This window comes from Camponotus vicinus, unplaced genomic scaffold (assembly GCF_025532165.1).
Source record: "Camponotus vicinus isolate PSW18456_S1 unplaced genomic scaffold, iyCamVici1.0 SCAF_14, whole genome shotgun sequence".
Lineage (NCBI taxonomy): Eukaryota > Metazoa > Arthropoda > Insecta > Hymenoptera > Formicidae > Camponotus > Camponotus vicinus.
Genome location: NW_028141950.1, coordinates 1,726,189 through 1,753,973, shown reverse-complemented (window position 1 = coordinate 1,753,973; position 27,785 = coordinate 1,726,189). Strand labels below are relative to the sequence as shown.

The 27,785-nt window shown below is 36.0% G+C and overlaps 6 protein-coding genes across 12 annotated transcripts; 2 read left to right on the top strand and 4 right to left on the bottom strand.

Moving 5' to 3' along the window:
• Window positions 1-55: 55 nt before the first annotated feature.
• On the bottom strand, window positions 56-10,734 carry Syd (JNK-interacting protein syd). Of its 5 annotated transcripts, XM_083088641.1 has the most exons (19): window positions 9,985-10,734; window positions 9,325-9,653; window positions 9,136-9,256; window positions 8,639-9,055; window positions 8,333-8,533; window positions 8,215-8,250; window positions 8,026-8,043; window positions 7,600-7,657; window positions 7,476-7,532; window positions 7,068-7,406; window positions 6,804-6,983; window positions 5,111-5,315; window positions 3,845-4,758; window positions 3,438-3,657; window positions 3,013-3,298; window positions 2,748-2,945; window positions 2,572-2,661; window positions 2,333-2,393; window positions 1,641-1,778 (listed from the first exon to the last, which is right to left on the bottom strand). In XM_083088641.1, the coding sequence occupies exons 2-19, from the start codon at window positions 9,616-9,618 to the stop codon at window positions 1,775-1,777; spliced, it is 3,699 nt and encodes a 1,232-aa protein (XP_082944767.1). In that variant the 5' UTR covers window positions 9,619-9,653; window positions 9,985-10,734; the 3' UTR covers window positions 1,641-1,774. The 5 variants fall into 5 exon arrangements, with proteins under 5 accessions (XP_082944763.1, XP_082944764.1, XP_082944765.1 ...); XM_083088637.1 differs by lacking the exon at window positions 2,333-2,393 and having other exon boundaries at window positions 56-1,778; window positions 9,985-10,733; XM_083088638.1 differs by lacking the exon at window positions 2,333-2,393 and having other exon boundaries at window positions 56-1,778; window positions 8,648-9,055; window positions 9,985-10,733.
• A 209-nt stretch (window positions 10,735-10,943) lies between these two features.
• Mle (dosage compensation regulator mle) lies at window positions 10,944-16,889 on the bottom strand. 2 transcript variants are annotated; one of them, XM_083088642.1, is made up of 9 exons: window positions 16,651-16,889; window positions 16,078-16,576; window positions 15,245-15,291; window positions 14,923-15,158; window positions 13,067-14,711; window positions 12,625-12,992; window positions 12,283-12,552; window positions 11,956-12,201; window positions 10,944-11,776 (listed from the first exon to the last, which is right to left on the bottom strand). In XM_083088642.1, exons 1-9 carry the CDS (start codon window positions 16,727-16,729, stop codon window positions 11,438-11,440), a joined length of 3,729 nt encoding a protein of 1,242 aa, XP_082944768.1. In that variant the 5' UTR covers window positions 16,730-16,889; the 3' UTR covers window positions 10,944-11,437. The 2 variants fall into 2 exon arrangements, with proteins under 2 accessions (XP_082944768.1, XP_082944769.1); XM_083088643.1 differs by lacking the exons at window positions 16,078-16,576; window positions 16,651-16,889 and adding an exon at window positions 15,692-15,993.
• A 1,181-nt stretch (window positions 16,890-18,070) lies between these two features.
• Window positions 18,071-20,847, bottom strand: LOC145965242 (protein regulator of cytokinesis 1-like). Its single transcript, XM_083088647.1, has 2 exons — window positions 20,689-20,847; window positions 18,071-20,616 (listed from the first exon to the last, which is right to left on the bottom strand). Exon 2 carries the CDS (start codon window positions 20,593-20,595, stop codon window positions 18,661-18,663), a length of 1,935 nt encoding a protein of 644 aa, XP_082944773.1. The 5' UTR covers window positions 20,596-20,616; window positions 20,689-20,847; the 3' UTR covers window positions 18,071-18,660.
• A 1,075-nt stretch (window positions 20,848-21,922) lies between these two features.
• Tango4 (transport and golgi organization 4) lies at window positions 21,923-24,726 on the top strand. 2 transcript variants are annotated; one of them, XM_083088481.1, is made up of 6 exons: window positions 21,923-22,003; window positions 22,254-22,360; window positions 22,438-22,562; window positions 22,641-22,921; window positions 23,027-23,824; window positions 23,940-24,726. In XM_083088481.1, exons 2-6 carry the CDS (start codon window positions 22,314-22,316, stop codon window positions 23,997-23,999), a joined length of 1,311 nt encoding a protein of 436 aa, XP_082944607.1. In that variant the 5' UTR covers window positions 21,923-22,003; window positions 22,254-22,313; the 3' UTR covers window positions 24,000-24,726. The 2 variants fall into 2 exon arrangements, with proteins under 2 accessions (XP_082944607.1, XP_082944606.1); XM_083088480.1 differs by having other exon boundaries at window positions 21,952-22,111.
• Window positions 23,824-25,705, bottom strand: Tbcb (tubulin-binding cofactor B). The gene is made up of 6 exons (XM_083088483.1): window positions 25,165-25,705; window positions 24,948-25,091; window positions 24,757-24,844; window positions 24,491-24,682; window positions 24,318-24,390; window positions 23,824-24,231 (listed from the first exon to the last, which is right to left on the bottom strand). Exons 1-6 carry the CDS (start codon window positions 25,282-25,284, stop codon window positions 24,114-24,116), a joined length of 735 nt encoding a protein of 244 aa, XP_082944609.1. The 5' UTR covers window positions 25,285-25,705; the 3' UTR covers window positions 23,824-24,113.
• Window positions 25,706-25,766: 61 nt separating this feature from the next.
• On the top strand, window positions 25,767-27,685 carry LOC145965132 (protein AAR2 homolog). Its single transcript, XM_083088482.1, has 5 exons — window positions 25,767-26,323; window positions 26,398-26,510; window positions 26,582-26,735; window positions 26,815-27,090; window positions 27,192-27,685. The coding sequence occupies exons 1-5, from the start codon at window positions 26,157-26,159 to the stop codon at window positions 27,598-27,600; spliced, it is 1,119 nt and encodes a 372-aa protein (XP_082944608.1). The 5' UTR covers window positions 25,767-26,156; the 3' UTR covers window positions 27,601-27,685.
• The last annotated feature ends 100 nt before the right edge of the window (window positions 27,686-27,785 follow it).

Below are 27,785 nucleotides of genomic sequence, written 5' to 3'. Positions count from 1 at the left end.
ACGTTTTCACAATTCAATGGAAGGATCTAAATCGGGTAACTAAATCGCGATAAAATTTAATTCTTCCGTAACTTTTCGTTTATTAATGCCGTTACATAACGCCACCTGAGCCAGGTACAATTCCGAGCTCGACATTAAAAGCCAGCTCGCGCGACAGTGCGTAGCTCTGTTATTGCACGTATCTAAATAGTCAGATCGGGAAATGTCGCTTTAACGTGACGATTTACAAAATTGTATCAATCCGGTTGTGTGTCACTTGATGACTCGGCCGAGAGCGAAAAAACAAGAGCATACGCATTCGAAGCATAATCCTCGTTGTAAATAATGTAAACGACATATAATTGGATCGTCGTTCCACTTCTTTGGCAGCATACTAAAGAGTTGGAGTTATAAAGTTGCAAGAATATAGAGAGAGAACAGGTCTTACATATTTATAAAATGATTCCGCTCGAAATTAAATAATGAATCTACACGCACGCACACACACACACACGCACACACACATGGGACGCTATATAAACATTTTGTTATTATTTACATCATTGATGCATTCCTAATAAATGAATCGTGTAAATTGCAAAGATTCTAAGTTTCGCCGGGCACGATTTAACAATGCTTGATTAAGAAGAGAGAGGGGAATATATATTATATATATTTTAATTATTATTATATAATTATATATATATAATTATCGTTAAGTTATGCTAAACACGATGTACGTGAATAAAATTGATTAGGTCAGGAAAATAATATACTCTCTCCGACGGAAAATTAATATTATGATCTATATATATATGCCTAAAAGACTGCCTGAGATTGCACGCACCTATTTCTCATGTATCGCGTTTATAATCGGTGAAATATTCTTCAACATGCGCAAAGTGATGACTGAACAGATTTATTGCAGCAATGTAGCAAATGTCACACGGCAGCTTCAAAACTCATTTCGCGCCCTATATCGCCTTCGAATATTATCACAATTATCGGCAGAAAGATAACGCTTTCCCTGTTACTATTGCATAGAACATGATATTTCTGAAGGGGACACTCGCGAGAGAAAAACCTTTCGACAAGTATCGTTTGATTAAATAATTCGATCCTAAGTCGCACTCGATTTATACGTATACAAGCTTCAAGTTTATAGAGATACAATTTAATTACGAAATAAGCGAGACATCGGAGATTTTGTATCGAAACTGTGTGAAAGATTCTAGATTATATCAATAGATTTTATAAATTTTTTCTAATCTGCACACGCATGCAAGAATTGTCACATAGCGAGTTTGCCTCTGCTATGGAATCTTGTGAAGTTAACTGATCTTTAATTCGAGAAAAAAAAAATCGATTTGACATCATCTCCGCTCTGCTAGTACGAAAAATTGTGATAATTATCTTGGAAATTATTAACATATTCTGCTACGATCTTTATATATATATATATATATATATATATATATATATATATATATATATATATATATATATATGTATGTATGTATATCTAGATGTAAATGTAGCATATTAGTTCGCAGCGAATATCAATGATTCACAATTTATGATCCATTGATAATCCATCGACGATGAGTGTAACGTTGTGCTACAGAAAGTTAGATTATCCAGCAAATCCATTTCTTCTCTAGGCTAGCCGTTCATTGGTATCGGTAAAGGACACTGCACTTGCCACACAATTAGATGACTCTGTTCACCATGTTCCTCCGTTCCATTGTTGACCGTAGCGTTCGACCGATCCATGCCCTCCTCCGTCTCTTCTCCATCACCTGTAAAAGTGATTATAAGATGTGAATATTTTTAATAAAGCGAATAAGTGCTCGAATGAAGGAGAGGACAGGTATAAGTGGTGACATTTGTACACGACAGATGGAAAAGCCCAACCCCCAGAGAATAAAAGAGGTAATGCATGATATACAATTGCATAAAAAGTCAGTGTTAGATTTTTCTTTTTAACAAGACAAGCGAGAGATCGGAGATTTTGCATCGGAATTATATGAGAAATTCCAGATTATACCGACAGAATTCTTTTTCTAAATTCGATCTTAAACATTTTTAATGTTTGCACAAGTGCGATAAATATACAAGCGCAATCTGTATATAAATTCGATGTATATTCCACAATTTATGTATACATAAAAAATTATAGAAATGCTGTTAGTCAAATTTTGTTGTAACGTGCAACAGTGAATATCGTTCTGTTAGTAAAGGATGCATCGCGATTAATGATATGATATTTGTCAGAATATACAAAGAATTGCTAATTCAAATTCAGATACAGAAGTCGATCAAACTTTGCTTGCTTCTCTCTCTGGGGGCATACCTGACCATTTGCCACACAATTAGGTGTGTTGCCACATCACTCTCGTCTTCAGCCTCATCCGCTGAAATTACAATAATCTGTTATCCAAAATTTGAGTTATAATTCGAGATTTTTCTTTACTGATTTTTGCAGGGTAAGAAATAAAAATTTATTTTATTCTTTATATTGCGGTTGAATTTTATTGATTTGCAATTAAGACGAAATATATTCGCAAAATCATCAGGTAAAAATTTACTCACCGACCCTGAAATCGATATAACCCTCACCACCGGAAAGAACGAGCATCGCAGGTTGCGTCCCGTCCGTCACTGCACTCTGACCACCGTGACCTACGAAAAAGATTTAATTTGAAATTATTTTTTTAAAGATAAACCTCGTGTAAAAAAGGTCGATATTCTGATTATTCGAAGCTTACCGGGTACAGCGACGAACATTTTGACGGCATCTCTGTGTCCGTGGAAACTGAGCTGAGCATGGGCCATACTGCAATAAGGTATGAAGCTTCCCGGTGTGACACCTCGTTCCGACGCGAAGATCCTAACTCCGACGCCGGGTGCGTCGCCTTTATTACCGCTAGTCTGGATTCTAGACACCGCCATTGAACCACCCGCGCCTACAATAATGTTATGGGAGTTAGCAAGTGTCATCAATATGTTTGATTCAGGCTGTTTCATACTTACTCTCTGACAGCGGTACCGAGATTATCACTCCGTTGCCGGTGCCGATCCATAATCTATTCGAGGAAATAAGCAAAGCAGTAATGCGTACGAAGGAAAATCCCAGCTTTCCCGTACCGAGCATCTTGCTGACGTACGGTTCTATATCGACATCTTGGAGATGTTGATAGGTATGAGCGTGATAGAGTCTTAACGTTGAATCGAGCCTGATGCTGATCCACACGCCATCACCTAACCACGCCAATTGTCGCACCTGAGACTCTCTGCGAGGATGTGCATCCACTGTGCACTGGAAAATAAAAATTTTATTAGTTTATTAAAACTTTTTCTTTTTAATCGTTACATATTGACATCGTGTGTTGAAATATTAAAATTCTCACACCTCAAACATCAATATTAAATATTAGATAATATTAAAATTCTCATACCTCAAGCGTCATCGAAATAGGATCAATCACATGGATCTTGTTTCTATATCCGCACCATACGGTTTTACCGCTAACTGCGGTCATGCATCTGATAGAATGTTGAGGGCTACCAAGCGTAATCACATGGTACTGAGACAGATCCCATTGTCCATCCGCGCCTCTACGAAATATCGTTACAGTTCCATCTGCTAAGGCGACTAGAACTCGACCTTGCACGTGTCTAATGAAGAAAGAAGTTTTCATCAATCTTTTATCGTTAAAAGACAAATAGATAAGTAAATGTTTATCAATCAATTACATCTCTTAAAATTAAAATTATAAATTGAGATAAATAGATTAAGTTAAGGGATTTTATCGCTTAAATTTTTGTGCATATCTGATCGATCACTATTTAAAAAACTACATACACGATAGCTAACGCCGCATCCTTCAGTTTCACAGAATGTAAGCAAACCGACCACTTGGCAACAGCCGAATGAACAAAAACTGCGCCATTCTGAGCTCCGAGCCACATGGTCGGTTGTATAGACGACATTTTCTCGATGGGTGTCTCCTCTTCGACAACTTCCTCCTTTGTTTCTTCGTTCACGATGTCTTTATCGTTCAATCGCGAAGGATGCGCTTCCACGTTGCGTACAAAGTGTACCTTTCCCAGATTCGCAGTCTCGCTATCTATACTCTCCAAACTCTGAGGCTCATTCGTCGTAGAATTCTGATCTGTCTCGGCAGTTTTTTCGGTATTCTCGTTCGCCTGATCCTCCGACTGATTGTCAGATTCGTTTTTATTTTTATCAACCGCATCGATATCCTGATGATTCTTTCGATCGTTACTTTGTTCGGCATTCTCGTTCGCGTTCGTAACGTCCTCGTAACCGCCGTTGTTGTTCTCGTTGTCGTTCGTCGTGCTACCGTTCACCGAATTGCGAACAGAATTCTCGTTCGAGGATTGCGCATAATCACTCTCCTTAGCACCGGGCACGCTCGCGATGCAAAGCAAGTGTCCCTGACAAACATTGAACACTTCGAGAATGTCCGCTGGATTGTTCGCATCTATCACGGTAACCTTGGACATTTTTTGGGTCGAGGTGCAGATCCAGACGAGTGAACTCAACTGTTGCTCCCATCGTTCCGCCTCGAGTCGCCGATTTTCGCTCTCCTGAAGCTCTTTGTCCAGATGTTCGACGGCATCCTCGGCCTCCGTCTTCGCGTTACCGCTCGTCGTTTCCTGAGCTTCGGCAGCATAGAATACACTTCCGCCGATCATGCATCCGCCGTCGCGCGTCTTACCGCCGCTTAGATTTACACCAGCACCACACCAAATCTAAAATTGAAATATTTGCCATTATTAATAGTATTAAATATTTAGTTGTTTTCTATATTGTTTTTAAAAAATGTATAAAAAATTGAATAAAACATAGAGTAGACTTTTAAATTTATATCTTAATTCACATTTTGATAAATAATTTAAATTAAGAGAAAAAAAACAATAAGTCTCTGTTATTTTTTTCTGTACTCGAGGTGAAAATATTTAAATATTGTAGAAAAAAGGGAAAAGATAAGTAGAGTACAAAAGTTGCAGCTGCAAAGAATTTAGTAATTTTATACTTACTAATTTTATATTTAATAATTTTATATAATTTGAACCCAAAAAGAGGGGAATGAATAATACGTACTTTCATGCCTGGCTCAGTTTCTTGCAAAGGTCGACAGTACACGGGGACTGGAACAGGAGGTTGTCTGACAGGAGCGCTTGGCTTTCCCGGTAAGCTCCATCCATAAGCTTGCAAACGACCGTCCTCCTTCTTGACGTGTGCTCGCACCTGACGATACTGCTCTCTTCGTTCGCTCGCGCGTCTCGCTACGAGCTTTTCGGACGATCTGTAAAGATGACACGAATCGTACCCTTAATTATTTGCACGCTTCCAAGTTTCGAAGGGAGAAAAAAAAGGGAGAAAATTGTCGAAACTTTTCCATGTTCTTAATAAACTGTGCGATTATGTTGATTATATAATCATCTCCGACCATCCAGTTCACCATACATATTTCCTCCAATCGTTTGGTTCCATCTTCACAGCCGATAGTACAAATCGCATTCTCATAGAATTCGTTAACACATAGAATACGTATTGTTATAGGCATATATCTATGGATATATCTATCGTATATACTTTTTAGAATCTGATGTTGAAGCGGAAGTAGTTAGAAGTAGTTAGCAGAACAGATTTACCTGCTGACCAATAAGCACCCCACCCGAAGCCAGAAAAACCAGGTATCTCTTGACAACGCCACGAGGGAGAGGCAAGGACGAAACCCGAACAACAAAAAGACCAAAAGCGTAGTAACAAGAGTGAAATAAAGGCCAAGTTTATAACGTAATCAAAACTTCATTTATTTCTGTCGATCAATAATGATCGCATATTATTATTTCTCCAAAAATTGTACAAACTTGTATTTACAAAGTTATGTCTTTTCTTTGTTCAAACATTACTGTGAGAAAAGTTGATGATCTATCTAATGGCCTATTTAGTGCAAAATTCTTGCACTCTTATGAACAATGTACATCATGATATAATATACAAATCATGTTAAAATTTTAAAAGACTTGATAAGAAGTTTAAATGTAAAAATAAATATATACATATATATTAACTAAAAAAGAAGAAAAGAAAAGGAATCTTAACATCTTATAAAACACGATACACTATTTCAATTTCGAAGATACAATTAAAATTTGATAAAATCTAGATTCTTGTTAAAAAGAGCCAAATTGACGCAAAATAAAGCAAACATTGGTTAATACATATACTGCAATGCACGCACAAATCCCGTCAGTTAACAGGATAAATTATTCAGAAAAGACTCACGTCTCTTTAGTGCAATTGAGACTAATACCGTGAATCGTGACATGATTACGGATCCCAACTGACCAAAGAGGATTCTAATCTGCAAAGATGAGCAATTCAGAAAATTATATATACCAAGTTCTTTTCATTTTAATACATACTACCCCGTGTGAATTTTAAAATAACATTATTTTTTCCTACACTCGTCATTACAATTTTGATGATAAAAAAAAATATCGGATGATAAAAAGATCGATTTTGATGATAAAAAATTACGCATTAATTTGTGCGTAAATTTTTCACAAAATTTTTATGCGAGAAATTTTTTTTGGGGGGGGAAAAATAAACTCATTAAATAAATAAAAAATAATCGAATAAAAAGAGGATGTAAAATGTGTGAGAAAGAAAATGAGAACCTGTATGATCGAACTAATGGATGAAAATCAGGCAAATCTCGATGCATCACGTCGATGTATAATATATCTATCTACGTGCATGTAGTAAAATTTGATTGATTTCTCACATGGTGTCTCCTTGGTCGAGAAAATCTTGACGACTTTTCAACGTACGTCTACGCATGGCATCCAAAGGCGGCGCTGGAACGACCTGATTCGCCGGCGCGCTGTACCGCACGTGCGGTAGCGTATGCGCAGAACGCATCAATGTTCCTCGATCGGCCGGGCCTGTGAAGAGATTACTAAAACTGGAAAGAAAATGATACACGAGTTAATCGTTTTCTTTGTTTTCTTTTTTTTTAGTTCAACAAATACGATATAGATATACGTACAACTTCCATACCGAACCTCCCTTGCCACCCGAGATGCTGGAAGGGACGGTTTTGCTGGCTCTTATCATCTCCGTCCACCTGACAGCATCTTGAAGTTCGATGAATCGTTCCTTGTACTGATTCCGTTCCATGAGCACTCTCGCCATCTCCACTCGCGTGAATCGCTTTCTCTGAGATAGAGGTACATCCTCCTCATCATCGCTCTTCGTCGTTTTTGCCGCCGCCTCTGCTTCTTCCTTGGCTTTCTTCAGTTCTTCTTCGAGGGCGGCGATTCGTTGTCGTAATCGTTCCCGCGCCTGTTGTAAACCTCGAACCTCTTCTCGCAATATCTCTTGCTCGCTGAGAAATGTTAAAATTTTTAATATCTAAAAATTATATCGATGTTGTAATAAAATATATTTAACTTACCTTGTCAATTCATCCACTTTAACAATTAGGTCATCTTTGACGACATTAAGCGCGTTTCTGTAAAAAGATATTTAATGTTAAACATATAAAGATTACATTACTACATTAGTAATAAAGAACTTACTTTGTTGCTAACAGTTCATTGTTCTCCATAATGAGATTCTCCACTTCTTTTCCCATACCTGTAAAAACAGAGAATTGATAAATAAAACAAGTTCAGAAACAGGCTTAATTAAATATTTTGTGCAATTTAAAAAATTTGTTTTATATAACTGTATACAATATTACGCATGAAGAATTAAAAGAAATGTTTTGCAATAAACAGTAAGCATTCATATCATATATAACTGTATTTATAAATTTTTATCAATAATTGGTTATCATATGAAAAGCGTATTTAGGAACTGTCTCATTCATATATGTAATATTAATAATTGAAATAAATAAATTATATGGTATAAATGTAATATATTATATGGTATATATGTAATATATTATATGGTATTAATATATTATATGGTAAGTAAAGTATTATTAGCATATATCTTACCAAAGAAGTTGTCATTGACTGCATGATAAATTAGTGTCATGCGATTGCGCGCATTGCAAATGTCACACGAACCAGCATAGGGCGCAAAGACAGATGAAACACAAAGAGAGGAAATTGTTAGAAATTATTAACTTAAAAGATGGATGAATATATGAGTTTTCAGAATGTTTATATAATGAATATTCATACCTGATGAAGCATATTCACCAGGATGTACCAAGCTTCCTAAAATGAAATGAGTGTATCGGTTTAGTTTTGTCAAGAAACAAGATGCGAATGTCTTGTAATATGCGCGAGAATATAATACCGGTAATGTCTGCGCCCTCGTCCATCTCGCCCAGAGCATCAGCGTCTTGGAAACTCAATTCCTGATACAATGTATTGCCACTTCGTTGTTCTCTTTCGGTTCTGCTTCTACCTCCTGGCGTAGTCGCCAATTTCTCCATGCCAGCAGTCGGTGTCGTTGGTGTCATCAAATTTGGCGGTACTTCCGTTTCCGGACTTTCATCTGTGTTAACAAACATACACTCTTAAAACTTTACGTTACAAAACGGAGAAACTTTAAAAAAAAAATAAATAAATAAATAAATGAAAAATATCTTATCAAACATACACAACATACGTCTAGATATAGCCGTAGTCTTATTCTCTTGCACCGGTTGATCGGTTAGCTGGCTCTTATCAGACGTTTCGATAGCGGCTTCGCTACTACTGTCCAACATTTCAGTTCTTAAATTAGCGGCGTTCGATACAATATCCTCGTGAACATCTTCGGAATTCATGCTAGCCTCTAGACTTTGAAAACCGTAGCTAAGCGGTCCGGAACTGCGTGACATATGAGCGAGACCAAGGGAAGGTAATCGCGACGGCGCGCGACTTGTAGATACACTTTCCAATCTTTCCGTACTACCAACCAGCATTTTTGTTCTCTCCATGTAATCGACATGGGTCTTGAATAATTCCGTATATCTATCATGTAGCCGGGAATATTCACGTTTTAGTTCAGCTTCTTTCTCTTCAAGCCGGCCAACTGAGAAAGAAATAAATATGTAATAAATATGCAAAGTATAATCTATGCGAGGCGACTGGAAATGCCAATAGCATTTGTACCGTGATCGTGGGAGTTTTTAGTCTTCAGTTCCAGCATTCTTACAATAGATTCCAAGCTATCAATCTTTGACAAAAGCTCCTTTCTCTCGTCCTCAGATATATCTTCCAGTTCAAGAAGTTTCTGAGATGAACAAACAGTATAAATTTATAGATTTTAAAGATTTGTTTACATAAAAAAAAAAAAATTACCTGATCTGATGCCTTTCTCAATTGTTTCTCCCTTTCATACTGTGTGACAAGCTGCTCGTTGTCTTCCCTCAATAACTCTAATTCTACTTCCCGCTCTTGATTCTCAGTATAGGATATATCCAGACATTCTAATACATTGACTAGCAGAGGCATCAAGTCTTTCACTACATCTTCATCATATCTCGCTATCATCTTCTCAAACTCTTGATAGATGCTGCCTGCCAAAGATTGCACTTTCTCTGACATGACAACATGACTATCTTCATGCGTGCCGTAAACCGTTTCTTGATCCATCTTGACCAGTATTTTATATATGTATATCTATATACCTAAGGAAATAACGTGGACAAATATATAGCAATACAATTTGAGCAGCCAGCTAAAGAAGCAATATCATCACTGTTGGCTCAACTCCAATTTATGTATTAATATATATATATATATATATATATATATATATATATATATATATTTTTTTTTTTTATTCAATAATAATATATTTCGATTATGAATTTAGATTGATGATTGACATGTTAACTTCCTAAACTCCAAAAAATTAGAAATAATATGAAACATAATTTGGATATCTTTTTCAAACTCTTTGGCCAATCGAAGACAATAAAGAATAGGAGAACCACGATAATAATTGCGCTACTCAACTCTTTGGACTCGATACAGTTACGTTGCACAATTTTTTCACAGCCAGAGTTGAACGAATCCCGCTCTCACTAACGAGACGTTGACTTTAAAGAGCGCCGAGTAGCGCGCATCTTCGGCCGTGAACTGTCAACGCGTCAATCGTAGCACCGTCCATTCGTCGGATCTGCCAAACGCGGCTCGAGCTACCTCGATCGACGTTCGTAAGACGCATAACTGCCTATAACCTCGAGCGAACGACCGTTCAAGGTTCACACTACTGGTGGAGAAACACTACTGGTATCGTTTTGCTGCGCGAATATCGTAAACGAACGACGATATTTCATCTCACTATCGTATCTATTTTAGCGTTGTTGTTTTTTCTGCCATGCGTTGCTCGTCGAAGGACTCATCGTCACCCTCGTGTCACTCGCGAAGCGAACAAATGGACAGATCGACGATCGCTGCGGACGGTACGACTCGCGCGTGACGTTTCGCAACCACCAACCGAACCATCGCGAGACCACTTTTTTTTATTTTCCGGTCCGTCTTACGTCAAGCGTGACAGTGACGAGATAAATTTATTTATCGGCACACTCTTCCCCTCTCTCTTTTGGATCTGACGTTCACTCTGAGAGCAAGTGTCAATCGACGATTCTCATACCGCGCGGATTCTCGCCATTTTTCGTCGGCCACCTGCTGTCCCACAGATACGTGTTCGAAAAATAGATTCGCGACATCTCCGTTCGGAGGATCGCCTACTCTCGGTTCACTTCCGTTAGATGGCCGTGACGTCATCCGACACACTTGCCGCGCGCGCGCGCAAGTGTCTATGAATGATAACTGTTGATAACAAACTTAGGATAGTTTTCTAGTCAGACCTATCGATCAAAATTTCATTGAACTGTAGTGAACGAGAAAATAATTTTTTTTTCTAATCTAATATTATTCGAAATTACGCTTCACAAACACGCAGATCTGTATGCGTGAGACAACATATATCATACATTTATTTATAATCACAATGTACACGATACGATACATTAAGAAGTTGATTAAAAAAAAGCTTTACATCACATCACAGACTTCTACATATTATAAAAGTCTGAATCACATACAAACATCATTTGTGTAATATTGAGATTACATATGATATAAGCTTAAGCTGATAAATTTAAGCTTAACGCTAGCTTTACTTCATATCAGCTTGGTATGAACAGGATGTTCGAGAAATCAATAAAATAAATGATTTGTCATATAAATGTAAGATTAAAAATGTAGAATAAAATTTTTCCCCGTATAATTTTAAAAATATTTTTTTTCGAAAACAAAAAGAAATCACGAATTGAAAAATCACATTTCATTTGTATCACGATTTCCAATATATCTTGTATAATCTATAAATATAGTCTTATATTATAATAGTGTTGACTATCGATACTAATATCGTAATAATATCAAAGACGTAAAATATTAATTAATAATGGCCACGAAATCCTCCTCCACCGCCACCGCTCCAGTTTTCTCTGCGACGTGGATCCCTATTGTAGCCTCCCCTGTATCCTCCGCCGAAACCGCCACTGTTACTCCCGAAATTATCACCACTACTTCTCCCATAACCAGTGGTGTTTGTGAATGGTGATCCACGATAGCCACCATTTCCGCGCATCAGTTTTGCAGGAGAATTATGATTGAAGTGAAAGCCAGGCACGTGTTCTCTTGGTGGACGACGCGATTGAAAGTTGCCTCCGGTAATCTGTTGCAATTCGTGACGGCAAGCGTTCATGCTACATAATGATTTGATCACGCTCAGCACCTAATAAGATGAAAAATGTTTTTTTTTTATTTCACCACACTATCATAAAAATATATTATTACTAGATGTTGTAAATACTAGATGTATATAATATTTTTATAGATATATTAGTTTTAAAGAGATAAAGATATAATATAGGGATGTTACATTATTATTATTTTTTATTTCGATTCGCCTACCTTTTCCTCGGTAGGGCTCAACTCCAAAATTGTTTCCGGATCTTTAGATGCTCTAACCACGAGACTCTCCAGTGCAGGTCGTAGAGCGACTATGGCCGCTGCGTGCTCTGGATTCATGTCGAAATTGATCCAGTTGTCTAGTCTAATCATGCCGTCAACGTATTCCACTTTTCGGGATCCGAACAGCAACAAATGGATGGGCGATACCATGGTCATTTGCTTGCAAGACACGGCTCTCGTACGAATCTGAAGGGGAAATAAAATAAAAAGAAGAGTTACAACGATGTTCAAGGAGACAGACATCGAGAGAAATGAATTTATCTTTACTTTCTCGCCGAACACGAAGAACGGGAACGGAAAATTTTGCTCAAAGTTACTGCAGTTCACCGATGTCTTGTGAATTAACGCAGCTTTCGATTCCGTAGTGAGAACCTTCCGCTTCTCCTTGTGAAAGCATACATTGGGGTAAAGGCCCATGCATAATAGCGCGGTAATAGTGTCGAGGCGCGGATCTGAGACAGCTTGATAGTTCAACGGAGTCGGGCATAGAGTCTCCTCGGGAAAGCCGGCGCTTTGCAGCAATGCTTGTAGTTGATTCTACACAATAAGAGATAAACAAAGTCACAGCAATACAATAATGTAAGAAATACGCAATGCGATTCCACTGACCTTAGCTTCCCATGTTATTCGTAAAGTTGGCATACTCAGGTTCTTTGACTCGCAAAAAGCTTGCTCTGCCCATTCACCGCCAGTTCTCGCCTCTTCCCAGGCTTGAAAAGCGTGAAACATCGCAACGTGGTCGCTGTATCTCGCGCCGGCAAACCACTTTTGCTGAGTGGTCAATCTTCTTACATCCGGACCCATGTTGTATACCTCTGGAAAGGTGGTACTATTCGCGGCCATTGTTGACAATGCGTCACCCACGCGAAACATGCAGCCCAGGATCATCATCTTTCCTAAGCGTGGTTCTATCGGTAAACGCGCCAATATCTTACCGAGAGGCGTTAATTCGTCGTTCTTGTCCAAGCATTTCATTTCTGTAATAGAAACATTTTTATAAAGAAAGTGTCTAGGGAAAAAAAAAATAAAAATATATAAAAAGTAAATATACCTCTTAATACGACTTCCGCTTCGATCACAGCATCAATGGGAGGTGGCTCAATTGCCTTTGATAGGAATTGCCCAATATTGCCTAATCTCAATAATTTAATGCTTAATGCCAGCTCGTGCAGAGGTGTTCTGAACATTTCCGGTGTCATATGCTCGTCCATTTTACTGAATCGGGCTTTCGAACATAAGTGGAAACAAAAGCCGGGTTTAACGCGACCTGCTCTACCCTTGCGTTGTTCCAGATTCGTTTTACTGGCCCAAACAGTTGCATAATTTGTCATATTATTGTGAGATGTAAACAATTTCATTTTGGCCTTGCAAGAGTCTACGACATAGACGACGTCATTGATTGTAATCGAAGTTTCGGCAATGTTTGTGGACAAGATGATCTTCGTTACGGAAGATGGTACGGGATCAAAGACCTTGCGCTGATCCTCTCTTGGTAATTGAGAATGTAGCGGGATAATGAGATAGGATGATCCACCAAAGACGGAATGTTGCTGTAAGTGTTTCATCAATGCAAATATCAAATTCCAACCAGGTAGAAAAATCAGCACAGCACCTGGGATATTTTGCCTCTTAATATATGTAAGCAGCGCTTCTATTAACTCGAAACTTATTTCCTTTTCTGTCAACTGCGCCATAGCGTTCTTCGTTTCGATAGTATAATCATTATCGATAACCTTATTCAGATTTTCTTCCGGCTCTCCATCCGCCGTCGGTAAATCATCCGAGTCTCTAGATTTACGTTTCCCGGAAGCTGTCGGCGGAACGAACTTTGTCAGTTCTATACAATCTTCTAAGAAGTACTGCTGCACGGGATATGCTCTGCCAGGAACTTCTACTACAGGACAATTGTTGAAATATTCGCTGAACAGTGTCGTGTCGATCGTAGCTGACATAAGAATGATCCGCAGATCGGGATAGAGATGGATCATATCCCTAAGCACGACCATGATAAAATCCGAATTGACATCTCGTTCATGAATCTCATCGACGATAACATGCGACACGCCTCTGAGACCACCTTCTAATTTCCTCAAGAGCACGCCAACGGTGCAAAACATCACACTTGCGTAAGGTCTCGGCAAAAACGATTCGAATCTCACGGAATATCCGATCGATTGTCCCAGGCTCTCACATCTCTCGACGGCAACCCGATCGGCCACAGATACGGCCGATATTCTTCTCGGTTGAGTGACAACTATGCTGCAATAAGCACCCTGGCCAGACGCGATGTAATCATCCAAGATGAATTGACAAACTTGCGTGGTCTTACCGCATCCCGTATTACCACGTATGATGATGATCGGATTTTCGTTAATGGCATTCATGATTTCGTTTCTCTTGGCGAACACAGGCAGATTGGACCTTTCCTTGATGCTCGCTTGCAAACTGGAATCTTGTTGTAACTTGTCGCGCTGCTCGTTCATCAGATCTTCTGACAGTTGATCTAGAGAAGTTGAAGCTAACGGCCCTTCGTCAATATTGCATCCGGTCCATGGATTCCAATTTGGCTGAGGTGGCGACCAGCTTACGACACCGGCTGGTTGCGGTACAGATGATATAAAGTCGTCCAGAACTTGATTCGTTATTAAAGACACCCCGGTAGTTGATGCACTATTTTCTTCTTTCACTATAGGTGGCTGTATTATATGAATAAATATTTTTTATTATAAATTTAATTTAAAATGCTTTAATATACATTTCCAAGTTATCAATATATACAATATATACAATAAGTATTTTATATATATATATATATGTGTGTGTGTGTGTGTGTGTGTGTGTGTGTGTGTGTGTGTTGTGTGCGATTCCTATAGTAATATGTTAGATTAACAGTACATTAATTAGTACCTTTTTAATATCGACTGGTTTTATATCCAAACTCACTAGAACATCCTGGATCTGATTTTCCAGTTCTGGTGAAATTTTAACAGGGTAAGGTTTCATTTGTTCGGCATCTTTATTCTTTTTTAATGTACCACTAAATGGTTCAATAACACCTAAATGATACAGTTGACGGACAATAGACAAAGCGCAGCTTTTAGAAGCTGTTTGTTTATTTGATCCAGTTTCACGACCAGTTATACCTGAAACACATTGAAGTGTTAGATGAATTTAATGTAACTAGATATACTTTACTAGATATACTTTAATAAATAATAATTATACGTACTTCGTCCAAGTTGTTTTACATAAATTGACATTTCTGCCATAAAACTCCTGCCAAAAAGATAATTTTTATTATAAATATTATAAACTATATGTATTATGAAATAATAATATATTGTCAATGCAATTAATAATTAAGGGAACAAGTGTAAAAGAAATATACACATCAAATAATATAATTGAATAAGAATAAGATTTTTAAGATGTTTCAAATAATTTAGCAAGACAAAACTCTATAAATAAAAAATGCTTTATCGAAACAAATTGAAAAGTGAATTTGCAAGTGCAATTTATTGAAAAACCATCTGAAATTAATATATATTTTTTTTTATCAATAATTTTTTAGAATTTATTAAATTTACTTCAAAATTATTGTTTATTTTCAAAATTATTGTTTATTGTTTATTTTCCTTATTCCCTCAATTAATTACAAAGAATAACAATGACTTACCATTTGAAGGTGTTACAGACGACCACATTGGAGTACATTGAAGAGTTTTTTTGTTTAGTCGCACCAAAACCATTATTAAATCAGTTTAATAAAAGTTTTGGTTTAATGCCATCATCATCTGTGTACAAGAGAGTCGATAATTACTCTCTTGCACCAGCTTTAGATGTGAGCAAACAATATACTCCAAAATGGCCGTATTAAAGTTCAAATGGTACAACAATCGGCAAGCGATTGTTTAGAAAATAGTAAAATAATACATATGTGTGTGTATATATATATATATATATATATATATATATATATATATATATACATATATAAATAAAGTGAACAATCACTGCATCAAAACGCCAATCCAATGTGCTAAAAAGACTCCGTCTTCATACCTCGTATGATCCGGACCGACCGGGGTATACTTGTAATCGGCATTAATTTTGTTAGTTTGCATGAATTGATGGAGCTTGGATTTGGCGTTTTCTATCGTCCAGTTTCCATGTATTCCAGAATTTACGTCAACGTCCTCGGCATCTTCCACTCTCTTTTGATCGGCCAATCTATCCATGTATGTATAATTATTCTGGCCGTGCTCATTGTAAGGCCTGTACGCTTGGCCAATGTCATTCGGACCCATGCCTCCTTGAAACACCGATTTTACCGGCGTTGAGATTTCCGGCTTGAAGCTGTCCTGTGTCATCGTGCCTGGCAACGTTATGTTTTCTCTCGGTACATCATTCGAATTCACACGATTCGTACGAACTAAGTAATTGACATAATCTTTGGCAGCGTTTCCCTGCGCATCCTTCTTGTTGGTCGAGTTTCCCGCACCGACATAGTCAAATCCGGGTACTCGCAATTCGCAAAGGAAACGTTGTCTATGTTTCGGTCCTGCGTAAAATACAAAAATTCATGTAGTCTTTTAATAAGATTTAGAAAAAGCAATCTAGGAAACTGATCCTTACCTGTTGGTCTAACATCAAATTGCGGTTCTTTACCATTCTTTGCGCACCACTGGTGGAAGAAAGATTTTATGTCTCCCATTTCTTACTTCCTGTTTTTTTTCTGAAAAGTTAATTATAACAGAGAGAAGCTCGAGAGCAGCCACCTCGCTTTAATGCGCTTTAATGAACATCAGAGAGAAATCAAGAGAAATCTGAGAGCGGCCACTTCGCTTTAACGGCCATATTGCCTCTCAAGCGCCCCCTGAGAAAGTGGACGTGAACTACGTCCGTTCCGCTCGGTAACGATACATGGTTCGTGTCCGTGCTATGGTTCATATCTGAACTAATGAAGTGGACAAAATCAAACAAGAACAGATAACCAATCGTGCTGGTGCAAAAAATTATAAACAAGCAGAAATCCTTATGTTTTCATTTTGTAATTAACGATGTGTTATTCGATCTAATCTAATGATTTAGCTTTTTTTTTAAATCTCACATCACCCTAGAATGCGCTATGAATTTTATATACAATCGATATTCTGTCATGAGAAAGTAAACAATTTCGTAAAAAGACATTTAGTAATATTATATCTGATTTATATTAAAATGAATAATTTTATTACCTTTGGTAGTGTGCGAATAAAAATATTTTAACGAGGAAGATATCGTAAAAAATATTAAAATTGTAATTTAATTTTTTATTAATCGTCTTGTAAATATATATGGAGAGAAAATATCGCAGAAAAATATTTTATCTCATTTTTCTCCTTTAATTTAATCCTTGTAAATTATTTTTATACATTTTGTACACAGGTTATACATATATATATATTTTTTTTTCTTTTACTTTTAATCTAGATATTTAACTTATTTATCCTATTGTCGAAATCTTATTGCAGTAAATATCATTAGCATGACATGATTTCTCTGGTTAGGATATAAATCTTTTTTGTGATCCAACATAAAAAATATTTTTTTTTTAGTGCAATTGTTCTTAAAATACTATATTATACTTGATATGTTCAAAAATAAAAATTAACGCGCAAAATATTAAATTAATTCTTTATATTCGATGTTTAAAAATAAAAATTACGTAGAAATTAAAATTACATATACATAACTGCTTTATAACATTAAAATGTAAACATTATTTTTAATATAATAATACATGCATTTGATATAAGTTTAAAATTAAAGGGAGGGGAAGAAAAAAAACACTGCTTTCTCATGATATTTTTCTTTTATTGAATAAGAGTGTGGTTTAATATGCAATCTTTATATGCAACTATGAGTAAAGTGTAGCTTAATCTATACTTCACTACTAACTGCATATAAAGATTGCGTTAAACTGCACTCTCATTAAATGAAAGATAAATATCATGAAAAAGTAGTGTTTTTAAGTTTAGCAATATAACAAATATAATAATAATAACAATTATAATTAAGTTTAAAAGTTTATTACTATTAGTATTTATAAGTATATTACTATTAGTTTATTAGTATTATTGTGCATATCTCAAATAAGTCAGTGTCAAACATTTATCTCTTTTAAAGCTTTAAGATAATTTTAAATAGAATAATCTTCGTACACTCTACAAAAAAGGTAGTACATAAGACAGTAGGTAAGTTTACAAGGTCTCTATAAATGTACAATATTTTAAGTGTTTTTTCTTAATCTAGCAATCTAACAAATATTATTATAATTAAATTAAACTTATATCAATTGCAGGTACGATTATATTAAAAACAATTTTTGCATTTCAATGTTACCAAGCAGTTATATATACTTTATACTCTCGAACAGTTACATGAATCTCGCGAGTTTATAATATCACGTATGATAAAAATCTTTCAGAAATATAAATCTTCAAACATTTATGTAGGACTTCATTAAATTAATTTGTAAAATCGTTTCCACAAATAAGAAAATAAGAAAATTTACTTCGTTGTTATATATTAAAACTTCTTATAGTCCTACATAAATGTTTTTAAAGATTTTTATCATATGTTCTCATGGTATCTCGTTCTTGCTTAAAAGATGAAAGGCAAATTACTTGGGGCTGTCGCTAATTTTGGTGTACTATTAATTCTAGGACTGTGCGGTGCTTTGCGCGCAGAACCGCAGGCTATAGGCGTCGTAGCCGCAGAAAGATTTTTCCTCAATGGTTTCATGGGCGTTCGTATTATCGGTGTTTTGTTGACATTAATTTTATTGGAGTTCCTCAATATCTGTTCCGGCAGCATCGAGCTCTGCAATTCCTCTCTGTTCGTCATATGACCCTGAAATTGATTATATGTGGTATCTATGATACTGTTGACGGGCGATAACGATTCCTTCCCCTTCTGTCCGCCTTTAGAGGACCTGTGTGCTTTCTGGACAACGATCTTCGGAATTCTTCCGCTTCTTCTAATCTTAGATGCGCTTACAGTGGGTTTATTTTTATCGTTTTTATTTTTGCGTTTTAACGACGTATTAGGAGATGGAGTGAACAATTTGCGTTTCGACAGCGGGGTTGGACCTCGATGAATGCTGAGATGGGATATACCCGGCGTCCTCTTCGAACAGTTTAAGGGCGACTTCTTGATAGATTTGTCTTTCGCTTCTTTCCTCGCCTTCTTCATCGTCTCCTTCTCGTGATTAATACTTTCCCAAGTTTCTGCTAAAACATTTTCCAATGATGTGCCATAAATGGTAAACATCTGTTTGTGCGTAGTTTCATATTCCTTTATCAACCGCTGTAATTCCGCTTCTATTTTGGGTAATTTCTTTTGTATCATCTTGCGCTCTTTCTCCTCCATTAACAATTGACCTCCGCGATTGTGATAGCGATCCGGATTATTTGCACGCTGAAGCAATTCCTTTATCTTCATTATGAAGTTTTCACGCTGCTCCAAAAGTTCAAATATTGTTTTATTATCGTCATAAAATTTGCGTAGCCTTTCCACTTCTAACTCATGTAGTGTTAGCAGATCCTCTGTAAACGTATTAGAATGAAATGGGGCAAATGTGTTTCTTTCTGTTTCGCAATATTTGCATAAATCCCACAAGTTCATCAATTCTAATCTTAACTTTGTGACAAATTTGAAAATATTCTCTTTTCTGCTCTCCTTACAACGTTTGATCTCTGCACTGAGCGCATTTATAGTACTAGTGCTGTAATCGGAATACCTGTCGAGGAACAATTGACAAACATCATTAGGTTCATCCAGACATCTCCATAACGCTAACAAATCTTCCTTCATTTTCTCGACACGACACTTTGTTTCTTCTACTTGTGTTTTCAATTCATCTCTAAATTCCCTCAATTTTGACATATTATTTGCACTAAATACAAACTCTTCGGGATTCTCACAGATTAACCGTTGAAAAGGTGAAGATGGAGATATACCCAAATCATCCATCATCTTAATTATAGAACGACGTATATCTGTAAAAACATTCTCCAAACGTATTTTCTCATTCTCTTGCTTTTGCAGGTACAATTTGAAGCTCTCGAGTTCCTGTTCAGTAGGCAGAACATCCGCGGTGATATTTATTTTCTTGGCACCAAGTTTCTCACAAATATCATGTTCTTTTGCCAACAATTCCTTCAAAATCATCATACGTTCCTTTTTCATATGTTCCAAATCTTGCAACTCGCTTCGAAGCATCTGTTCCACTTTACTTAAAGGGATCTGATCATAACTCTTAGGTTCCATGTCCAGATGTAGCTCTGTATACAGCACTGTTGTTTGCTTTAACATATCCTTTATACTCTCCAGCAATAACCGCTTCTTTGTCTGTGACTCTGCCACCATCTCATTCAACAGATCGTTTATGTGGTTGAGTGCTTGCTCGTAATACATCTCCCGTGTTTCTCTGGTGCATCCTATGTCTTCCCAGGTCTTCTGCAGCTCGTCGAATACTTGCTCAAGCTTCACGTGTGCTGTTTGTACGATGGGTTTCCACTCGGGTTGATCATCCATCGTGCCGATAATTATTATTCTCTGGAAAGGAATAATATTATCAATTGAAACTAACACACAGCTGTTGTAAATCGTGCGTCATTGGATACATACTTTAATCCTTGCAAAATGTCAATTTCTTATTGCACGGTAAGGAAATTTACACGGATCACTCTCGTCACAAAACGATACCAGAAAACACATGCCGTTAGTTAGCCGTTACTTTTTTGAATTTAAACCGTCAGTACAATTGCCTCAATAGTGGCGTCGTTGTCGCAGCAGAATATTCAACCATTGATAATAAAATAGTATAGATTGGCCGCATTCAGCGAACTCAACCGCAAAGTAGTAATTGAACATGATTGGTTTCTATTTTCAGATCCGACCAGTCAGCGTCGAATTACATCGGAAAATCTAGTAATATTGCCCAACTGTTGAATCTGCTGAACGCAGCCATTGTAAGCGTCTTCCATGGCTGCGTTCAGCAGAAAAAGCTACTTTGCAACTGTTGTAAAATTCGTGAATCTGATTGGTGTATGCTCTTAGATTCAGTCAAAATTAAGAACATACACCACAGACTTCTATAATACACTAGACTGCTAACATATATAGGCGGACATGATGCACAGGTGTGCACGTGACGCCATATTTCGTGTGGGCATATTATATAGGGTGTCCAAAATGTTATTTTATGATTGTAAGAGGATTGTATTATGTATATAGCTATATATAATTATCACATCTACAGATTTACACGACGCACAACCTATTTTGAGGCTATCTCGTCTGTTGACATCTGACTTATCTGACAACATCGACAATACGAACTGAATACCCAGTATAATTTGCCCACACGAAATATGGCTGCCATCCCCACCACCATTTGCACCTCGCATCACTTTTTCGAGTCATTTTATACAGATGTTAGCAGTCTAGTGTATTATAGAAGTCTGTGGCATACACCAATCAAGCTCACGAATTTTACAACAGTTGCAAAGCAGCTTTTTCTGCTGAACGCAGCCATTGGTGTATGTTCTTAATTTTGACTGGATCTAAAAGCATACACCAATCAGATTCACGAATTTTACACAGTTGCAAAGCAGCTTTTTCTGCTGAACGCAGCCCATATGACTGACCAGGCGGAAAACAGAAATCTTTGTTCCGATTGGTCGATAAAAATTAGTGCGAAAAAAATGAACCAAATTATCGTCCGATGATGCCATTGGCCGCATTCAACGGACTCAATCGCTAAGTAGCAATCGAACATGATTGGTTTCTACTTTCAGATCCGACCAATCACATCAGAAAATCTAGTAATGTTTCCCAACTGTTGAGTCCGCTGAATGCGGCCATTCTGATTAAAAGATCTCTAGTTTAGTTTAGAAACAAACAGCTGACTTGAAATATGTAAGAAGCAGGCTTCTCTCTGGTAAGAAGAAATCTAGAATAGAGAATATCGAGAATGTGTAAATAAAAAATATAAATATAAATATTTTTTGTTTGATCATATATCATATTCAGCCTGTGCTAAAAAATGGTAATGATATATTGAATTATATTTTTAATATTATTTTTAATTACATATATATATGTATGAGCACATTATATGTATATATATATATATATGTATAACATAATTTATACAAATTTTGTATATGGTTCATTATTTTATATTTCAGGATGTCCAGAGACACTCTGTACGTACATTAGTTTTTCGTTCTTTAAAAAGAACTCATGACATGTTTTTATTAAATCAAGGAACTTTACCACCAGTGGATCCTACTTTGTAAGTACTGTCAGTATAATTGATACAAATTACTTTTTAATTAAATTTCCTTAATCATATTTATTACTTTTTTTCAGACAACAAGTAAAGAAGGCTATAAAAGCAAAAGATAGCTACGGTCCAGTATTGGAACGTGTGAAGCAAAATAACATAGCTAAAGCTCAGCAAGAAAATAACGCTGTAGATCCTCCACCACCAGGAGGTAATGTAATATAACTGAGATGAAATATTTCTTTTGCTAGATATATATCATATTCATTTTTTTTAAATATACTTTCAGATGAAACTTTTGAAGCTAATATTACTTCGGCAGTTGTTCCTTACAATATAACCCAGGGAAACACAGGGATAGTTGCAACAGCTACAAGTGGAGGAGTTAACGCAAATAGTAATGCACTAACAATACCTCAAAAGAAAACGCCTTCAATGGCTAAACCAAAGTGGCATGCGCCTTGGAAATTGTATAGAGTTATTAGCGGTCACCTCGGATGGGTGAGATGTTGTGCTGTCGAACCTGGAAACGAATGGTTTGCCACTGGTTCAGCTGATAGAGTAATCAAAGTGAGTATTTGATTGTAGAATATCTTCATGTATTAATTATTGTATCTCTCGGAACAAGGAAATTAGCAAAGATAATAGTTTACATGTAATTTTTTTAAAAATTAGATATGGGACCTCGCAAGCGGAAAACTCAAAGTTTCTTTAACTGGTCACATAAGCAGCGTACGCGGTCTCGCTTTTTCTCAAAGGCATCCTTACCTGTTTTCTTGTGGCGAGGACCGTCAAGTTAAATGCTGGGATCTCGAATATAACAAAGTAATCAGACATTATCATGGACATCTATCGGCTGTATATTCCATGGCGTTGCATCCCACTGTAGATGTTCTCGTAACAGCGGGACGAGATTCTACTGGAAGAGTATGGGATATGCGTACCAAAGCAAACGTCCATACACTCGTCGGGCATACTAACACGGTAGCTAGTGTGATTTGTCAGTCTGCTGAACCGCAAATTGTCACCGGCAGCCACGACTGTACAATTCGTTTATGGGATTTGGCTGCTGGAAAATCCAGAGCTACTCTGACGAATCACAAGAAAAGCGTTAGAGCTTTGACGTTTCATCCATCATTATACATGTTTGCCTCGGCATCGCCGGACAATATCAAACAGTGGAAGTGTCCAGAAGGGAAATTTATTCAAAACTTGTCAGGTCACAATGCTATAGTTAATTGTCTAGCTGTAAATGCTGATGGAGTTTTAGTATCTGGCGCTGACAATGGTACTATGCACCTTTGGGATTGGAGAACTGGATATAACTTCCAGCGACTGCAAGCTCCAGTTCAACCTGGTTCAATGGACAGTGAGGCGGGAATATTCAGTATTACATTTGATATGTCGAGCACTCGCATGATTACAACAGAAGCTGATAAAACTATAAAAGTATATAAAGAAGATGACACTGCTGTAAGTAGATTTTCTTTATAAATAATGTACTATACATTTCTAATTTCATAATCATTCTATATAATAATTATTCTTTTTTATACTTTTGTATTACATATATTATCTATATTTTCAGACTGAAAAAACACATCCTATTGACTGGCGACCTGACATAATAAAGCGAAGGAAATACTGAGGATCATAATTATGAACTCTATTTAATTTATATAAAGCCTATTTTATAAAATTTTATCTATTTTGAATATTCAAAAATTGTAAAAAAACATTCTATGAAATAACATTAGGTGTTTTAAAGTTCTTCATTCAAATCGAAATCTTCCTCGGGAAAATCTCCGACTTTCACGTATGTTGGCTTCACAAATCCACCATACTTTGGTGGACATTCAAAATATCTTTTACCACCAACGCTGTTGACAATGTAAAAAGCATAATAAGTAAGAAAGAAAAATATTTCGACATCACGATATAAAATAGAATTAGATTATACATTTACCTTCCATCATTCTTGCCAAGAGGTTCATCATATTTGACACCAATCCACCAGCCTTCTTTAAATTCAGTTTTACCTAATAAGATAATACGACGAGAATATGATATTTAAACAGATGAAAATATATTTTTCGTGAAATAAAAATACAATTGCAAATGTGCTAAAATTCTACTAACCAATGTATAAGATAGTAGCTCTTCGTCTCGGTTGATTTGGAATGGATACTTCACAACGATCTCCGACTTTACATAAACTAGCTGAATGTTCCTCCGCTTCTTCCTCCCGTTTCTTTTCCTCCATCTTCTTTTTCATTTCCTCCTCATTATATTTTCCTAGTTTATTCTTCTCCAGAAACGCCTTAACGGTATCTGTTATATCCCAAAAATACATAAATAAAAAATTATTTATCACACTTTAATGTGCAAAATAAACAAAATTTTACCTGTTTTCTTAGCATACTCTTCTTCAGATATCTCAAACTTTTTCACATCATTTAAGTTTTCTGCAGTGCTCGAGAAATTATCGATAACCTGTAATAGTATTATTCATAAATTTTTACTTTAAAAAATGTTTGAAGCGGCTTTTCTGATATGATACAAGCACTCTTGTGTTGTAAAATATCAGCAAGCTTACATGTATTCTCATGCCATCATCAATTGGATAAGATCCCAAAAGGCGTTGTCCTTCCTCCAACTTGCAAACGAGTTTGTCATTCTTGTCATAGACTTCGATTATCATCGTAGCTGGATTACCGCCCGTAAGAAGTTCCAATTTACCCTGTAATTTTATAATTTATAAATGTTTTTACGCACGTACATAAGCGCAAAAAATTTCAAGAGAGAAATCTCACCTTAAATTCATCGACAGTTATACCCTTTTGAAATCGACGTTCCACGCAACAAGATTCTTGTGCGGAATTTGTGATAGATACATTCACAAAATCGGACGTAATCACGCTATACGAACTCATTTTATTTACTTTGACTTTAAACACGGTTATTTTAACACAGGTTAGAATATAAATTCCAAGTGTATATATGAATTCCACTCGATAATCGCGAGTATACAATTATAACGAATAATAAGAAAACTTGCGACACAATTCTATAAAATAAATTCACATCCGTTTATATATTTCAACGTTAATTACAAGATATACATTGATAATAAATTCGAACACTTTGACAAATGTTCAAACTCTCGAAGTGTCATATCACACATGTGTGTGTGTCGTGCGTGTGCGCCTGTGTGCATCAGCTGTTGAATATATGCACGAGTACACATTTAAGTTTGTTACAATTATTTTACATTTAGCTGTTTATATTGTATATTTATTTTAATTATAATACTTTCTAATCTAATTTGTTTGATATATCGTTTGATAAAATAATTATACATTTTTTATCATTTCCTGTCACAGAATTGCGCCAAAATAATTGGATCTTGACTACAGATGTCGCTATGTTCGCGCAACATCTGTTTCTCAATAATATTGTCAAATGACAGAGTATATGTGGATATTTAATAGTTTGTAATAAGTATAAAATGACTGCTTTTATCTAAAATCTAACACAAATGCATCATATTAAATGCATTGTTTATTTTCGTAATATAAATTAAAATCAATCTTATAATCTGGAAATACTAGAGTATATTGAAACGCTTTCAAAGGTTATCATAAATTTACAATAATGTAAACTTGTAATAATTAAAAGTTTATCATCAAAAATTCTATTATACCAGTAACAAAGCATTTACTCCAAATATTTACTCTATCTGTATAAATACGAATATATTTATAAGAAAACATACAATAGTAGTAAGAGACACATAGAATCGAAGATGGATCAAAATATTGCACAAGCTTTGTTGACACAAGGTGCTAAGTTGATTTTATTGGATGTGCCAGCAGGCACTGATATTGGCATTGATATGAAATCGTGGAATACAGGGAATAATTTTAAGGGCATTAAAATGATCCCACCTGGAGTCCATTTTGTACATTACAGGTAAGATATATGCATGACAGATATATTTCTCTTTCTTTACAAGTATATTGAATAATTTAATAATATCTCTATAGTGCAGTAAAACTTGGCGAGATGGCACCGAGAATTGGTTTCTTTCACGATTTCAAGGAAAGTGAATTCTTAATAAGAAAATGGGATAGCAAAGAAGAAGACATCAGTGCAGAATGTAAGAGAAAACAAGATTTTTAATAATTCTAAATCATTGCATAATAATATAATAACGTCTTCAAACAATAGCTGTACCCGAGGAGACAATTGAAAGATTGAAGGATAATTTAAAAGAACTGGATAGATATTTAGGACCATATCCATATGAGATATGGAAACAATGGAAGGAATTATCAAGTAGGATTACCGAATCTCTCGTGGCAAGATGTTCGCCTTTATGTGGGTGAGTAGAAAATATAAATCATATCAACCTAAAAATGTAATATTAAATATGTTATCATCAATAAAACATTATGTTTCAGTTACGTGCGATCTGCTTTGGAATTGGAGAATTGCAGTGATGCTTTGAGACCACGTGGTGGAGAATCTAATATTAAGCGAAGAAGATCTGGTAAACTCACAGTGGAAGACAAAGAGGAGGAGTTACTTCCGAATCTGAAACCAAAACCTGGCACAGAACTCAGACTCACAGAAATACCAGACAAACATTATCCCGATGACGCGACTCCGAGCGAGATAACGCGGCATTCTCTTGATTCCAGTTACGTTTTACACACTACCTTGAAAAAATTACGAGAGTAAGTAAAATTAAAAGTAAAATTACTAGTTCGAAGCAGAAAAAATATGAAATATGAAAAAAATGCATAAATATTTATAAAAAATCATTCGTAATTCTTAGACCTATCGAAATCATCGGGGAGATGCAGCTGACATTCATCTGTTTCCTAGTTGGACAGAGTTTGGACGCCTTCGAGCAGTGGAAGAAACTTGTGACACTGATCTGCAGTGTGGACAAAGCGATTCCTCAATATCGTTTTATCTATATGGAATTTTTGCAAGTTTTGGAGACAGAACTGTTATACGTGCCTGAAGAAGTTCTGTGCGATATTGTAGCGAGCAGTAATTTCGTGTATCACAATTTGTACAAATTATTCGGTAATATTGAATCAAATTCCGAGGTGGATGGTCGACTGAAGTCCTATGCAAAACGTTTGCAGGATCGATTGACCGCGAAATTTCTATGGGATTTTTCGAATTTGCTCGAAGAGACGGATGATGAAGCGCCTGTAATCGTAACTCTAGCATAAATGCAAAATAAGCTATCAAATATGAACGAATATATTATTGTTAAATATAATTTATAAATAAACTTGAATAAATCATGGAAATCTTCTTGCAATCTTTATCTATGATTATTATATATTAATATCAAATTTTATTAATTTTTCAAGATCCTCTCTTAATTTATTTTATATCCATATCGAAAATTCTC

What these genes read in the sequence shown, in the direction of transcription:
- Mle (XM_083088642.1), bottom strand. Translation starts at nt 16,729, where the DNA reads ATGGGAGACATAAAATCTTTCTTCCACCAGTGGTGCGCAAAGAATGGT. An exon ending in ATTTGATGTTAGACCAACAG is followed by an intron (nt 16,577 to 16,650) that starts GTAAGGATCAGT and finishes TATTTTACGCAG; the next exon opens with GACCGAAACATAGACAACGT. An exon ending in TGTAAAACAACTTGGACGAA is followed by an intron (nt 15,159 to 15,244) that starts GTACGTATAATT and finishes AATGTGTTTCAG; the next exon opens with GTATAACTGGTCGTGAAACT.
- Tbcb (XM_083088483.1), bottom strand. Translation starts at nt 25,284, where the DNA reads ATGAGTTCGTATAGCGTGATTACGTCCGATTTTGTGAATGTATCTATC. An exon ending in AGAGTATGCTAAGAAAACAG is followed by an intron (nt 24,683 to 24,756) that starts GTAAAATTTTGT and finishes GGGATATAACAG; the next exon opens with ATACCGTTAAGGCGTTTCTG. An exon ending in AGCTACTATCTTATACATTG is followed by an intron (nt 24,391 to 24,490) that starts GTTAGTAGAATT and finishes TTATCTTATTAG; the next exon opens with GTAAAACTGAATTTAAAGAA.
- LOC145965242 (XM_083088647.1), bottom strand. Translation starts at nt 20,595, where the DNA reads ATGGATGATCAACCCGAGTGGAAACCCATCGTACAAACAGCACACGTG.
- Syd (XM_083088637.1), bottom strand. Translation starts at nt 9,618, where the DNA reads ATGGATCAAGAAACGGTTTACGGCACGCATGAAGATAGTCATGTTGTC. An exon ending in TAAAAACTCCCACGATCACG is followed by an intron (nt 9,056 to 9,135) that starts GTACAAATGCTA and finishes TTTCTTTCTCAG; the next exon opens with TTGGCCGGCTTGAAGAGAAA. An exon ending in CTCGACCAAGGAGACACCAT is followed by an intron (nt 5,316 to 6,803) that starts GTGAGAAATCAA and finishes TCATCTTTACAG; the next exon opens with ATCGTCCGAAAAGCTCGTAG.
- LOC145965132 (XM_083088482.1), top strand. Translation starts at nt 26,157, where the DNA reads ATGGATCAAAATATTGCACAAGCTTTGTTGACACAAGGTGCTAAGTTG. An exon ending in AGAAGACATCAGTGCAGAAT is followed by an intron (nt 26,511 to 26,581) that starts GTAAGAGAAAAC and finishes TTCAAACAATAG; the next exon opens with CTGTACCCGAGGAGACAATT. An exon ending in AGATGTTCGCCTTTATGTGG is followed by an intron (nt 26,736 to 26,814) that starts GTGAGTAGAAAA and finishes ATTATGTTTCAG; the next exon opens with TTACGTGCGATCTGCTTTGG.
- Tango4 (XM_083088480.1), top strand. An exon ending in CCACCAGTGGATCCTACTTT is followed by an intron (nt 22,361 to 22,437) that starts GTAAGTACTGTC and finishes ACTTTTTTTCAG; the next exon opens with ACAACAAGTAAAGAAGGCTA. An exon ending in CAGCTGATAGAGTAATCAAA is followed by an intron (nt 22,922 to 23,026) that starts GTGAGTATTTGA and finishes TTTAAAAATTAG; the next exon opens with ATATGGGACCTCGCAAGCGG.